General features: G+C 36.4%; 1 protein-coding gene across 25 annotated transcripts in view; it reads right to left on the bottom strand.

Moving 5' to 3' along the window:
• The window catches only part of PPHLN1 (periphilin 1), a 122114-nt gene that overhangs the window by 79404 nt on the left and 26672 nt on the right, over window positions 1-16038 (bottom strand). For all 25 annotated transcript variants that reach the window (XM_070494406.1, XM_014864271.3, XM_044755592.2 and 22 more), the window contains one exon: window positions 15075-15136. In XM_070494406.1, coding sequence (XP_070350507.1) covers window positions 15075-15136 — 62 coding nt within the window. The remainder of the gene's footprint in view (window positions 1-15074; window positions 15137-16038) is intronic.

The following is a 16038-nucleotide window of genomic DNA, read 5'->3' as shown; positions in this document are numbered from 1 at the left end:
TTCTTGGTATATGATTTTTCCCTGCTGTTAAAAATTATCCCTTCAATCAATAGTCTTCATCCTGGTCCTCATTGACCTTCCTTCCAGTTATCCCTTTTCTGCCTCGTATCTTCAATCTCTTTCTTTCCTTTCTACCTACGAATATGCTCAAGTCACTGATCGCCTTAAAAAAAAAAAAAAGGTTTTAGGTGATCTCCCTTTAACCAGTATCCTTCTCCAGCTAACAACGTTCCCCACTTTCCTTCTCAATTAAGTATTTTTTAAAAAGTTATACAACCAGGTTGAATCTATCTCCTCATTTTCATTCATCCTAACACAGCCAAACCCAAGAGATATTTGAATCTTTATATTACTAGACTACTCAGTTGCATTAGACATTGGTAACCCCTAATATTGTTTTAAAAGTTTTATTTTCTACCCCTGCAATAAAAGTGTTGCCTAGAGTTCTGACCTTAGTCCACTGATCTTGTGCAATTACATCTTCTTCTTGGACAATCTCAATTTTGAATGCAGTTCCTCCCTTGAATCCATTCCTCCTATATTCCCAATCTCAGATAAGGGTGTTGTTATACATACGGTAAACTAAAACTAAAAATCTAGATATTTCCTTCTTCCTTATTCCCACATCTAACAATCACATCTTACTGATTTTTACCTCCTAAGCATTTATCAAATTTAACACTTGTTCTCCCGACACCAACTCCTCCAATTCAGACTGTCATAAGTTCTTGTTCTATCTCCAGTGCGATCTTTAAAAGTCATCCTCTACACTGAAGATGAAGTAAACTACAATCTGATTGGGTTACCTTAACCCTTTTCTCCCTACCAGGTTAAAATAGCTCCCCGATGCTAACAGAATAAAACTCAAGACTTCTTAGTTAAAGTCTAATCCACAATTCCCTAGCTCATACATAATCATCTATTAATACCTCTACACATCATGCAGCTTTGCTCATGCTCTTCCCTGTGTAAGAACACATTCCCCATCCTCTTCTTCTGGTTAACTCTAATTTTTCCTTCAAGTTCTGTTCACATTACCAGCTCCTGCAGGAAATCTTGAACAAAACCCCAGGACAGGATAAGTTCTTCTTTATTTGTCTCCATATGGTACTTTTATGCAACTTAAGCATGTATCATATTATATTACCTATTTGTGTATCTTCATTTCACTCATTAGATTGTAAGCTGGTGATAAAAGCACAATACCCAACACACAGTAAACACTCAATAAACATTTGTACCACTGAACTAAACCAAAGATGTTTTATACTATTTTCTCTGTCAAATTCTATGTCAGCTAAGAAGATAAAGTTGCTATAATAAAATTAAAAATTAAATCTACTTTTTTCCAAGATATCCACAAGTATGAAAATACTGACCTACTTAATCAAAATTTTCCACATGTAAATACAGAAAAATTCCAGCATTTAAAAATAAAGTATACTGGTCATTTGGTGACACTCTTGTTCCATCTTTTAAAATATTATTTAATACTTTATATCAGTTCCATCCTAAGGTTTATTCCAAGATCTCATAACTACAGAGGGAAAAAATGATCCTATTAAAAACAACCTCATTCTGTCTGAATCAATAACCCTTGGGAAAGTATGACATATTCCTTGAATACAAAATGAAATAAATCCTAATATATTCTGAATTTCATCTATAATTGTGTTTTGAACAAACAGATAATATAATTACTGTGTAAATACAGAACCAAAATGAGTTGGTGATGATACACTTGAAATGCAGATAAATTATCAGGTAATGTGGCTCTATTAAATAACAAAGTGATAACTTTCAGAGCGGGGGTTGGGGGTGGTTTATCGGAGGATGACAGAAAACTTGATACATTCTCTTTTCCTCTGTTAGCTGTTATTTCATCCAGTTGCTTCCAATGATTCCACACTCCTATTAGTGAAACATATTTGAATATGAACCACTAATATATGTATGCTGGATTTATAAAGTACATAAGGTGCCACAATATGAAACACATAAAACAGAAAGTGAAAAAGATTAGATAAATTATAAACAGAAACTTCCATGGCCAGTAATAGATCTGTGGAAGATAGTGTGAAAGCAAGGCAGCCCGGTAGCAGCAAGTGATGGCAAGCTGCAAAAAGAAGGTGCTTTAGAGAGTGAGAAAGAAGACTCATGGGGTCAGAAGATTAACTACATAGAGAAACGTGAGCAAACATATTGAGAATACTGGTTTCAGGTCTGGGATCAGATTTTACCCTACTTACAAACTAATAAGACTGTTACTGTCTCACAGACACTGGCAGAAGACACAAGACTCCTACGTCAGAGACAAAGGACTTTATTACCTTCAGCAGAGCAAGCATTATAAGCATTGGCCTGTTTGCATCAGTTCCCCCTAGTCCCAAGTCCCACAGGGATGATGTGATATATGACTAGCAGGTTTGGTTCACAACTGAGGCACACTGAACTTGAGGAACTCACAATTTTTACACCAAGCAATAAGCAAGCCTATTTGTCACAGAGGGGGACATTACCTTATTCTTCAAGACTGCCCACTATAAATTCAACTCTGCAAAAAAGCATGGATAAAAAGCGATCAGGGCCTTAGGTTCTTGGCATAGCTTGGTAAGATGTGTAGCCGTGCAAGAGACCCATGGAGAACTGTCTCTTCCAAAAACTGGGAGCCAGGTTTCTCACTGACAGAAAAGAGAGGTATAAATATGGAAAAGAGGAAAGGACACTGCCATGAACTCATGGTCTTCAGTCTAGATAAATATTGTATAAAAATAAATACAGATATAAAAGTGTCCGTGTGCGTGTATGCACGCCTACTGTCCATATCTTGGTTTCAAAAAACCACTCTCCAGGAGTGGGCGGAGCAAAATGGCAGGGAGCTGACCCAGGATTCTCTCCCCTCCAAAATACAACAACAAAAGATTGGAAGAAGTGAATTTCAGAGAATAAACATAATGCCAGCTCGTTAGAGACCTACAATACCAAGAAGGTGGAGATCATAAACCTAGCTTTACACCTTCGGAGGCGCTGGAACGGTAGGAGAGAACATCGCTCCCTCCCCTAGAGTCTGCGATCGCTGCGGCGTGGGTCGGGAGGGAGCAGGGGAGGGGCCGCGCGACCGGGGATCATCCAGGACTCCTGCAGCTGATTCAGTGGAGACCCGCTGACGGGGGGAAAGCTTCCGTCCGCGGGGACCCTATAAATCAAGGGCCTTGGGAGACCAGAGAACAGAACAGATCTGAACCCAGACCAGCGCGTGTGAGTAACAGCCCCTCCCCCCCCAACAAAGCCAGTGGGCGCAGCCATCTTGCCCCAAGGCGGAGAGCTAACACGCAGCTCTCGACCCCCCATCTAGTGGCGACAGGCTGTAACTGCAACTGAATTCTACCACCGTGAGAAAAAACCGCTCCTCTACCATCCAGCAATTTATAAAAGCCCCAGACCAGAAGGAAAACAATAAAAACACAGAATTAAGTCCTGAGGACCTGGAATTAGGTAAACTAAGTGATAATGAATTCAGAGCAGCTATAATCAAAAAACTCAATGAGGTAGAGAGAAAGATAGAGAAACAAGCCGAGTTCTGGAGTTACTTCACAAAAGAGATTGAAATCATAAAGAAGAATCAAACAGAATTACTTGAGATGAAAAACACAATGGACCAGATAAAACAGAATATGGATTCCCTGAATGCCCATGTAGACAACATAGAGGAGAAAATCAGCATAATTGAGGACAGACAGGCTGAATGGCGCCAGACAGAGGAAGAAAGAGAACTAAGAATTAAAAAAAATGAGGAAAATCTCCGAGAGATAATGGATTCAATGAGGAGTAAGAACATAAGGATGATAGGAATTCCCGAGAATATGGAAAAGGAAAATGGAGCAGAAAGTGTGCTTAACGAAATTATTGAAGAGAACTTCCCAAATCTAGGGATCAACGGAGAAATGTGTGTAGGGGAGGGTTTTAGATCTCCTAGATTTGTCAATGTAAAAAGACCCACCGCAAGGCACATAATAGTAAAGTTGGCAAACAGGAATGATAAGGAAAGAATACTCAGGGAAGTAAGAAAAAAAAGAGAATAACCTATAAAGGAGCCCCTATCAGACTGTCAGTGGATTTCTCTACAGCAACCCTACAAGCTAGGAGAGAATGGAGTGATATATTCAAAGCTTTAAAGGATAAAAACCTTCAGCCAAGAATACTCTATCCAGCAAGAATTTCCTTCAGATATGAGGGAGAAATTAAATCTTTTCCAGACAAACAAAAGTTAAGGGAATTTGTAACTAAAAGCCCTCCATTACAAGAAATCCTCAAGAAGGCTCTCATACTTGAAAAAAGGAAAAAGGGAGAAAGGGGACACAATCCACAGACTAGGGAGACCAATGGATAGAACCAGAACAGGATAGCAAATATTCAACTATAGCATTAGGGTAAAAATAAGGAAACTACCAAAACAAGGATGATCTTAGCACTCTAACTACAAATTAATAAGACGAGTTGGAATAAAAAATGAAAATAATTATTTAGGAGGGGAAGAGCAAAGGGTCTAAATCAGTATTGGTCGAGTAAGTAAGAGACCACCAGAGAATAGACTATATTATACACGAGATTCTAAATACAAACTTCAAGGTAGACACTAAAATAAAGTACAGAACAGAGTCACAAATCATAGATAAGGAAAAATCTAAGAAACCCAGCATAAGAAATTGCAGTATTAAATGGGTAGTCTAAAGCACACAGGAAAAGAAACACAGGAAAACAAGATAATGAGCGACAGATTGACAGCATTAAGTCCACATGCATCAATAATCACTCTCAATGTGAACGGATTGAACTCTCCAATAAAAAGACACAGAGTGGCAAAACGGATTAAACAACAAGATCCAACAATTTGTTCCCTCCAGGAAACACACCTCAGCCCCAAGGACAAACACAGACTCAGGGTGAAGGGGTGGAGGACAATACTTCAAGCAAATAGCAAGGAAAAAAAGGCAGGTGTTGCAATTCTCATATCAGACCGAGTGGATTTCAAAATAAGACAGGTAAAGAGAGACACAGAGGGACAATATATAATGATCAAAGGCACACTTCATCAAGAAGAAATAACGCTTATAAATATCTATGCACCCAACACAGGAGCACCAAGATTCATAAAGCAACTATTAACAGACCTAAAGGAAGATGTTAAAAACAACACAATAATAGTAGGGGACCTCAACACCCCACTCACATCAATGGACAGATCATCCAGACAGAAAATCAACAAGGAAACAGTGGAGCTGAATGAAAAACTAAAACAATTGGACTTAATAGACATATATAGATCACTCCACCGTGAAGGAGCTGAATACACATTCTTCTCAAGTGCACATGGAACATTCTCTAGGATAGACCATATGTTGGGAAACAAGGCAAGCCTCTACAAATTTAAAAAAATTGAAATAATAACAAGCATCTTCTCAGATCATAGTGCTATAAGGCTAGAAATTAATTACAAGAAAAAAGCTGAGAAAGGCACAAAGATGTGGAGGCTAAACAACACACTATTGAACAAGCAATGGATCATTCAAGAAATTAAAGAAGAAATAAAAAAATACCTGGAAACAAATGAAAATGATAGCATGCCATACCAACTCATATGGGATACAGCAAAGGCTGTATTAAGAGGAAAATTCATCGCAATACAGGCACATCTTAACAAACAAGAAAAATCCCAAATAAGCAACCTTAAAGCACACCTAACTGAACTAGAGAAAAAAGAACAAATGAAGCCCAAAGTCAGCAGAAGGAGAGAAATAATAAAAATCAGAGCAGAAATAAATACTATTGAAACGAAAAAGGCCGTAAAAGGATCAATGAGACAAAGAGCTGGTTTTTTGAGAAGATAAATAAAATTGACAAACCACTAGCCAGACTTACAAAGAAAAAAAGGGAGAAAGCTCAAATAAACAAAATCAGAAATGAGCGAGGAGAAATAACAACAGACTCTGCAGAAAAATACAACAGATTATAAGAGAATACTACAAAAAACTATATGCCAACAGAATGGATAACCTAGAGGAAATGGATAAATTCTTGGACTCCTACAATCTCCCAAAGCTCACTCAAGAAGAGGCAGACAATTTGAACAGACCAATCACAAGGAAAGAGATTGAAATAGCAATCAAAAACATCCCAAAGAATAAAACCCCAGGACCAGATGGCTTTCCTGGGGAATTCTACCAAACTTTCAGAGAGGATTTAATACCTATCCTTTTCAAGCTATTCCAAAAACTTAGGGAAGATGGAACACTTCCTAACACATTCTATGAGGCCAACATCACACTGATACCAAAACCTGACAAGGACACCACGAAAAAAGAGAACTACAGGCCAATATCACTGATGAACACAGATGCAAAAATTCTAAACAAAATTTTGGCAACCAGAATTCAGCAATTCATCAAAAGAATCATACATCAGGATCAGGTGGGATTCATACCAGGGACACAGGGATGGTTCAACATCCACAAATCAATCAACGTGATACACCACATCAACAAACTGAGGAATAAAAACCACATGATCATCTCAATAGATGCAGAGAAGGCATTTGACAAGATCCAACAGCCATTTATGATAAAAACTCTGAACAAAATGGGCATAGAAGGAAACTACCTCAACATAATAAAGGCCATATATGACAAACCCATAGCCAACATCATACTCAATGGGCAAAAACTGAACCCCATCCCCCTGAAAACAGGAACGAGACAAGGATGCCCTCTATCACCACTCTTATTTAACATAGTACTGGAGGTCCTGGCCAGAGCAATCAGGCAAGAAAAAGGAATAAAAGGAATCCAAATAGGGAGGGAAGAAGTGAAACTCTCACTGTTTGCAGACGACATGATCTTATATATAGAAAACCCCAAAGAATCCATTGGAAAACTCTCAGAAGTAATCAACAACTATAGCAAAGTTGGAGGGTATAAAATCAATTTGCATAAATCAATAGCATTTCTATACTCCAGTAATGAACCAACAGAAAAAGAACTCAAGAATACAATACCATTCACAATCGCAACAAAAAGAATAAAATACCTTGGGGTAAATTTAACTAAGGAAGTGAAGGACCTATATAATGAAAATTACAAGGCCTTTCTGAGAGAATTGGATGACGACATAAGGAGACGGAAAGACATTCCATGTACATGGATTGGAAGAATAAACATAGTTAAAATGTCCATTCTACCTAAAGCAATCTACAGATTCAACGCCATCCCAATCAGAATCCCAATGACATTCTTTACAGAATTAGAACAAAGAATCCTAAAATTCATATGGGGCAACAAAAGACCCCGAATTTCTAAAGCAATCCTGAGAAAAAAGAACAAAACGGGAGGCATCACAATCCCTGACTTCAAAACATACTACAAAGCTACAGTAATCAAAACAGCATGGTACTGGTACAAAAACAGGTGCACAGATCAATGGAACAGAATTGAAAGCCCAGAAATAAAACCACACATCTATGGACAGCTTATCTTTGACAAAGGAGCCAAGGGCATACAATGGAGAAAAGAAAGTCTTTTCAACAAATGGTGCTGGGAAAACTGGAAAGCCACATGTAAGAGAATGAAAATTGACCATTCTTTTTCACCATTCACCAAAATAAACTCAAAATGGATTAAAGACCTAAAGGTGAGACCTGAAACCATAAGGCTTCTGGAAGAAAACGTAGGCAGTACACTCTTTGACATCAGTATTAAAAGGATCTTTTCGGACACCATGCCTTCTCAGAGAAGGGAAACAATAGAAAGAATAAACAAATGGTACTTCATCAGATTAAAGAGCTTCTTCAAGGCAAATGAAAACAGGATTGAAACAAAAAAACAACCCACTAACTGGGGAAAAATATTTGCAAGTCATATATCTGACAAAGGCTTAATATCCATAATATATAAAGAACTCTCGCAACTCAACCACAAAACATCAAACAACCCAATCAAAAAATGGGCTGGAGACATGAACAGACATTTCTCCAAAGAAGATATACTGATGGCCAATAGGCACATGAAAAGATGCTCATCATCGCTGATCATCAGGGAAATGCAAATCAAAACTACACTAAGATATCACCTTACACCCGTTAGAATGACAAAAATATCTAAAACTAATAGCAACAAATGTTGGAGAGGTTGCGGAGAAAAAGGAACCCTCATACACTGCTGGTGGGAATGCAAACTGGTGCAGCCACTATGGAAAACAGTATGGCGATTCCTCAAAAAACTAAAAATGGAACTACCATACGATCCAGCCATCCCACTACTGGGTATTTATCCAAAGAGCCTGAAGTCAGCAATCCCAAAAGTCCTGTGCACCCCAATGTTTATTGCAGCACTGTTTACAATAGCCAAGACGTGGAAGCAACCTAAGTGCCCAGCAACAGACGAATGGATAAAGAAGATGTGGTACATATATACAATGGAATACTACTCAGCTGCAAAACAGAACAAAATCATTCCATTTGCAATAACATGGATGGACCTCGAGAGAATTATGTTAAGTGAAATAAGCCAGCGAGAGAAAGATAATCTGTGTATGACTCCACTCATATGAGGAATTTAAAACTATGGACCAAGAACAGTTTAGTGGATACCAGGGGAAAGGTGGGGTGTGGGGTGGGCACAAAGGGTGAAGTGGTGCACCTACAACATGACTGACAAACATTAATGTACAATTGAAATTTCACAAGATTGTAACCTATCAATTAACTCAATTAAAAAAAAAAAAAAAAAACCACTCTCCACTAAAGAGAACCTGTGCTCCTTAGAGAAATCACTGATTAAGGCTGAGGCTGACACAGGATAAGAATAACCTGGAATATTTTGCATCAGAAAGTAAGGAAGTGATCCAGGAATGATATAGACAAGTCAAAACAACATAGAAGTCTCTGATTTGGCAACGGATTCTCAGATATGACAAAAGTATTAGAAAGAGGAGAAAATACAGATAAAGTGGACTTCATCAAAATTTAAAATTTTGTATACCAAAAGATATTATCAATAAAGTGAAAAGACAACCTTAGAATGGGAGAAAATATTTCCAAATCATATATCTGATAAGGATTTAATATCCAGAATATATGAAGAACTCCTAAAACTCAACAACAGGGGGCTGGCCCCGTGGCCAAGTGGTTAAGTTCGTGCTCCACTTCAGCGGCCCAGGGTTTCGCTGGTTCGGATCCTGGGGGTGGATATGGCACTACTCATCAAGCCATACTGAGGTGGCATCCCACATGCCACAACTAGAAGGACCCACAACTAAAAATATACAACTATGTACCGGGGGGCTTTGGGGAGAAAAAGGAAAATTAAAATCTTAAAAAAAAAAAAACTCAACAACAAAAAGACAAACAACCCAATTTAAAAAAAGGCAAAATAACTGAATAGACATTTCTCCAAAGGTATACACATGGCCAACAAGCAAATGAAATGTTGCTCATCACTAGTCATTAGGGAAAAGTAAACCAAATCCACAATAAGATACCACTTCAACTTACCAGGATGGCATTAAAAATAATTATAATAGGAATATAGTAAATGTTGGGGAGGATGTGGAGAAACCAAAACCCTTGTATATTGCTTGTGGGAATGTAAAATGGTGCAGTCACTATGGAAAATAGTGGTGGTTCCTCAAAAAGCTAAACATAGAATTACTATATGAATCAGCAATGCCGCTCTAAGGTATGCACTCAAAAGAACTGAAAACAAGGATTCAAAACAGATACTTACATGCCAGTGTTCATTACAGCATTATTCACAATAGTCAAAAGATGGAAACAACCCAAATTCCATCAGAGGATGAATGGATAAACAAAATGTGGTAATACACATTCAACGGAATATTATTCACGCAATAAAAGGCATGAAGTTCTGCTGTATGCTACAACATGAATTAACCTTGAAAACATGCTAAGTGAAAGAAGCCAGACACAAAAGGACAAATATTGTATGATTCCACTTATATGAAATATCTAGAATAGGCAAGTACATAAGGACAGAAAGTAAAATGGTGGTTGCTAGGAGCTGGGGGTAAGGGGGAATGAGGAATTAATGTTTAACAGGTACAGAATTTCTGTTTGGGGTGATGAAAAAAAGTTTTAGAAATAGTGGTGATGGTTGTACAACATTGTGAATGTAATGCCAGTGAATTGTTCACTTAAAAATGGTTAGGAGCTGGGGTACAGGGGGTGAAGGAGAGCACTTATGTGGTGATCAAGAAATAACATACAACTGAAATTTCACATTGATGTAAACTATTATGAACTCATTTTAAAAAATTTTTTTAAAAACAGTTAGGGGCTGGCCCCATGGCTCAGTGGTTAAGTTCACACACTCCACCTCAGCATCCCGAGGTTTCACCAGTTTGGATCCTGGGCGGACCTAGCACCGCTCATCAAGCCATGCTGAGATGGGGTCCCACACAACAGAGCCAGAAGGACCTACAACTAGAATATACAACTATGTACTAGGGGGCTTCAGGGAGAAGAAGAAAAAGAAAAGAAGACTGGCAACAGATGTTAGGTCAGGTGCCAATCTTAAAAAAAACAATTATAAAAAATGATTAAAATGACATATTTTATGTTACATATACTCTGCCACAACAAAAATTCTTTTAAAAAATTCAGAAGCTAACTTGAAGGGACTCTCGCTGGTCAAATGTGGACATCAAAATAATGATAGCAATGGAATAAAATAGGAATACATGAGTCCACAGCGATATAAACAAAGTTCTGGTTTTTTTTCTTAAAGGGGGTGATGGGCAGAAGAAAAAGTTCTTCCTCACAACAGAATGCCTACATAATAAACGTAGAAAGAACATTCTAATTATAAAATTATCCATTAAAAATGATGATATTAATAACTAATTCAGGCAAGAAACAAGAGTGGTTGCTAAAACTTAGTGGGTATGGGTGGGATGAAGACTGGCAGAATCATATAGTTGCAAAGCATCTCCCCACAAAACACTTACTAATTTCAGGAGAGGAGGCTAACTTCATAGTGAAGAAATTTTGCAGACCCCATCTTAATGAAGTGATAAAAGTTAACACCACCAATAAGGAGACAAACCAACAAGATGTATAACCTAATAGGATGCAATAAAAAGAATACATCATCACTTCAGGGGTTGCCCGAGCAAAAGTGCATAACCTGAATCTAATCATGAAGAAATATTAGACAAGCCTGGATCAAGAAACATTCTACAAAATATCTGCCCTGTATTCATCTTGTCCAAAACAGTGAGCCATCAAACTCAAGGAAAGACTGAGGAATTCTCTCAGATTAAAGCAGCCTACAAAAATATGACCCATGAGCTCAGATGAGAACTTTTTGCTATAAAGTCCATTACTGGGACCTTGTTGGAGACATTAATGGGGTCTCTGGTGAAAGGTTACAGGAGTTCTTTGAATTATTCTTCCAACTTCTATAAATTTAAAAATTGTTTCAAATAAAATGTTTTAAATGTTCTAATGTTTTCTTTCCACAATACAAAGAATTACTAAATACAGCCCACTGACAAAAACAAAAATACTAACTAGCATGGTTTTCCTAATTGCTCAGAACTTTATTCTCTTACCAATATAGACAATTACTCTTTGCATGGTTTACAACGTAGTGATTTTTTCCCCTAAAACAACAGCTATTTCCTATTCACAAAGTCTTTCAGATAGGAACTCTTCAAGGAACCCACCTGACAGGGAACAGCTTAGAGATCCAGAAAGATCCAGCCAGCAAAAGCTATAGATTTTGTGACAGCATAAAACCTGCAATGTTACTACAGACACCCACACATGTGGTGAAGGTGCAGGAAAGCAGGAGGGTGTAGAAGTAGAAGCACTTTCCACTCCACTGCCCTGTGTTATTTTTATTACAAAACTTATCTGTTCAGTTTTTTATCTGCTTACTACCTATAATCCATACTCAAATGTAGGCTTCACGAGAGTAGGAGTTTTTTATCCCCAGAGGCTAGAAGAGTACCTGATATATACCAGACACACAATAAATATTTATCAAATGAATGAATATACTATACAGAATGAACTCTATACTCTGAAAACAAAGAATATAACTTCTTTTAATGACCATAGTACACTTAAAAATACTAATACTGATGAACTAATGAACCATTAATGATAAATGAATTTCAAACAGCAGAATAAGAGTACAACAAACATTCTATGATCACAGAATAACTAGAATGTACTATGTCAGAACCAGTATAAAATTGCTATATATCAGAATGTATGGGATATAGTTATAGCACGGCTTAAAGGAAATTTCAAAATCCTAGTTATGTTAATAAATAAGATGGAAAGAAAAATAAACTAAGAATCCAAATTAAAATGTTAGATTTTTTTAAATGGAAACATAAGCGTTATAGGCTTTTAGAAGGCAAACTGAAAACATCTATTAAAATTTAAAATACATAGGCCATTTGACCCAGAAATTTAACTTTTGGCAATCTGTTCCATAGAAACTAAAGTACTGTTTCATAAAGACATTAAGTACTCGGACTTATTGTGGCACTGTTTTGTACTGGAAACAGAGTGAATATTCATCAATAAGTGAACAGCTAAATTATTTGGTATATCCACATCATGGAATATTACTTGGCAATTAAAAAGATTCAGATTAGAGTTAAGTCCATACTTGAAGGGATTTCCACAAGCCACTGAATGAGAAAACCAACTTACAGAAAAATATATATAACATGATCTCATTAACAACAATCAAACACCCCAACTGCTTATGCAAATAGAGAAAAATACAGTAGAACATATACAAAGCTGTTAATATGGCTGTGGGAACTAGGGAGTCTTATTTTTTATTTTATTTATGTAAAATTATACACATACAAGAAAAAATAAAATGCTAAAAGACAGAGAAAGAATAAAGATAAAAACAGAAACCATCACTTAAAAATTGAAAACAGTAGAACTAAAACCTAAGAACTATTACTTTGAGGGAATATAAACCATTAGCTAATCTAATCAAAAAAAGTTCTTTTTAAAAAAATAATAATTTTGCCTTTCATATTTAGGTCTTTATTATACCAGATGTTTATTTTGACACATCAGGCTTCCTATGTCACGTTTTTTCAAATGGATGGCTGTTTGTCCCGGCACTATTTATTGAAAAGTTCATTCTTTCTCCATTTGATTTGTAATGCCACTGTTGGTATATCTCAAACTCCTGGATATGTCTAGGTTTGTTTCTAGACTCTCTATGCAGGTTTACTGTTTACATTACTACAGCTTTATAAGTTTTGATATATAGTATTTTGAGTCTTTGCAGCTTTTTCAAGACTATTTTTGCCAACTGGCCCTTTACTTCTTCACATTAATTTTAGAATCAGCTTGCCAACTTCCATGGAAAAAAATCCTGGAATTTAGACTGGAACCAGATTGAATTCATACCTGAATTTAAGGAGAACTGGTATGATACTGTCTCTTCTCAGCCAGGGATGTCACATATATGTTGCTCTTTTTATTCAGGTCTTTTTAAATGCTCTTTAGAAATGACATATAATTTCACCTATGTAGGTCTTACACACTTTTGTTAGATTTATTCCTACTATTCCTTATAGTTTTTATGCTATGGTAAATATTTTTAAATTACATTTTCTAATTTATGCTAATAGTTATTTATATCATATTGAACTTTGCTAATTTCCTAATAGTTCTAATAGTCTATAGACTCTTGAGTTTTCTGCAAACATAATTATACCATCTATAAATAGTCTTGTTTCTTTCATTCTAACCCTTATAACTTTATTTTTCTTACTGTGGGGGCTGAGACCTCCATTACCACGATGAACAGAAACAGTGATAGCAGGCATCATTGCTTTGTTCTGATTTTAAAGCAAATGCTTCTAAATTTACCATCAGTACAGCAAATGTGCATTTATCATATGAAGGAAATTCTCTTCCATTCCTACCTGGTTAAAAGTTTTTATGATTACTGTGTTAACTTTAACACAGTAATTAAAGTTTATCAAAGTATTTTTCAGCATCTACTCTCTATTGCTTCTTTTGGGAGAGACAGTCTGCCATGAGTTCTGAATGTCCCTGCACATCAATAGGCCAAGGTAACCACAGCATAACTACTGTGTGATTGCTCCTTCCCAGGGAAAGAAGGATTGACTTGCTTCCTGCTTGCTACAAAAGGTACCAAGCTCTTGACTCTGGTTCCTCAGCAGCAGTGCATCCCACTCTATGTATAGCCATCATCTCTGCCTGTCACATTTCCCTGTGGGACTTGGGGAGAGGGAACTGTCACCACCACACTGATGCCCCTGCTGACTGCTGTGCTGTGAGTTACAAACTGCCTTACTATGATCCACTGAATCATGAGGTCTACTTTTGGCACCTAGGGAGTTGTGGCAGTTGACTTCTTTCATTTTTCTATGGGTTATTCTCTGACAGTTTGTAAGAGATGTTGAAAAGACTTCTTTTATAACTTCCAACACTATTACTGTGAATCCATTTAAAAAAAAAAAAAACTATCAATCTGGTTAAATCTGTCCATCTTTTTTTTTTCCAACTATTCTATCAGATGCCTCTATAAGTAACCAAAGCATGATTGAGGTCCTTTCAAAATGTGTTTTCCCAACAGAACTTTACTGATCAAAACTAAGCAACTGAGAAAATGCCTTATAATAGGAGACATTTTGTAATGATTCAAATATTCTAAAATACATGACTTGCCTTCCAATTAAGCAAATATATACCTTATAATCCATACAACACATTAAGAATAATAATTAATTTGATAAGAATATATTGAGTTCAAATATTTTAAATATATATTTTTATTACCAATTACAAAATGTCAATAGACACAGAACACTAGCTATTAGGGCTACTGTCATATTGCATAGTCACAAAAAGAATATAATGCTTGTCGTTTCCAAAATTTTAATCCTAATAAAACATATTGCATCTATGTGCCTTGAGGTTAGATTTCAAAAGCAGACAGCTCAGTTAGTCAAGTATCAAAGTAGTTATGTTACTATTTTTATTTTTTTACCTGTATTCAGGCTGTCGGCCTGCAGAATGATCATCTCTTGTCCACCTATAGCCAGATTCATCCTGTAAAATAAAAAAGTTACTTAGATATTTGTTTATATCATTTTGCTCAAGGAGGATGTATCTAACACTACTACTGGAAACTAGTCTCTGAGACCAAAATAATATGAGGGCAAAAGCACCTTTCTAAATTTCTCTGAGCTTCAATGGCATAAAAAAGAAAAAAAGATACACCAAGTCATCCATTCCAACAACTAATTTACTGAGTGGGATCCTGTGCTACCACTTAGCTCTGTGAAAGGGCCTAAAGTATTTCTTGAGTCGGCCCTGACAGCCTTACTCCCGAAGACATACACACCACCACCACAACAGCTACGGGCTGCTCCAGGACAAAGGCTCAATTCACATTTAATCAAGCATACATTTCTTGACCTTTCATTTTTATTCTTCCTTTTGTCAAGTTCTCTCACCAATTTCCAGACTTAAACTCAATGAATTTACTCCTTTACACCACTTATCTTGGTCCAGCTTTCTTTCCTCATCTTACTTTCCATTAAAAACATTGGAAACAATAAGAAACCATCACTTATTAACAAGTTATATTAGAGCAAGACGTGGCACTAAATTTAATCAAACAAAGCACAATTTGTCCTCTGAAAGAGATATATTTGAAAAGGTGGATAAAAAAGAACCACATAGTAATCTACATCCAATTACTCTAAAATTATACATAGAACAATATAACATGTGAATTACTCAGAAACACTGATTCAGCTAAAATGAATTTTATCTTCATCTTCCTCTTTAGCATCACATACCCTACTCTTACATAAGTAAATGTATTTATCATTTCCTTCTCAACATTAAATATAAACAAACAAAAGAAAAAACTTAACAGCTTTAATAAAATATTGGATCAAGTAGTTTTTTTTATAAGACTGAACTCTAGATAAGAATCAGTGTCA

The sequence above is a fragment of the Equus asinus genome, chromosome 22, assembly GCF_041296235.1.
Source record: "Equus asinus isolate D_3611 breed Donkey chromosome 22, EquAss-T2T_v2, whole genome shotgun sequence".
Taxonomy (NCBI): domain Eukaryota; kingdom Metazoa; phylum Chordata; class Mammalia; order Perissodactyla; family Equidae; genus Equus; species Equus asinus.
Note: the sequence above shows the minus strand (reverse complement) of the source record. Positions and strands in the feature narration are given on the sequence as shown.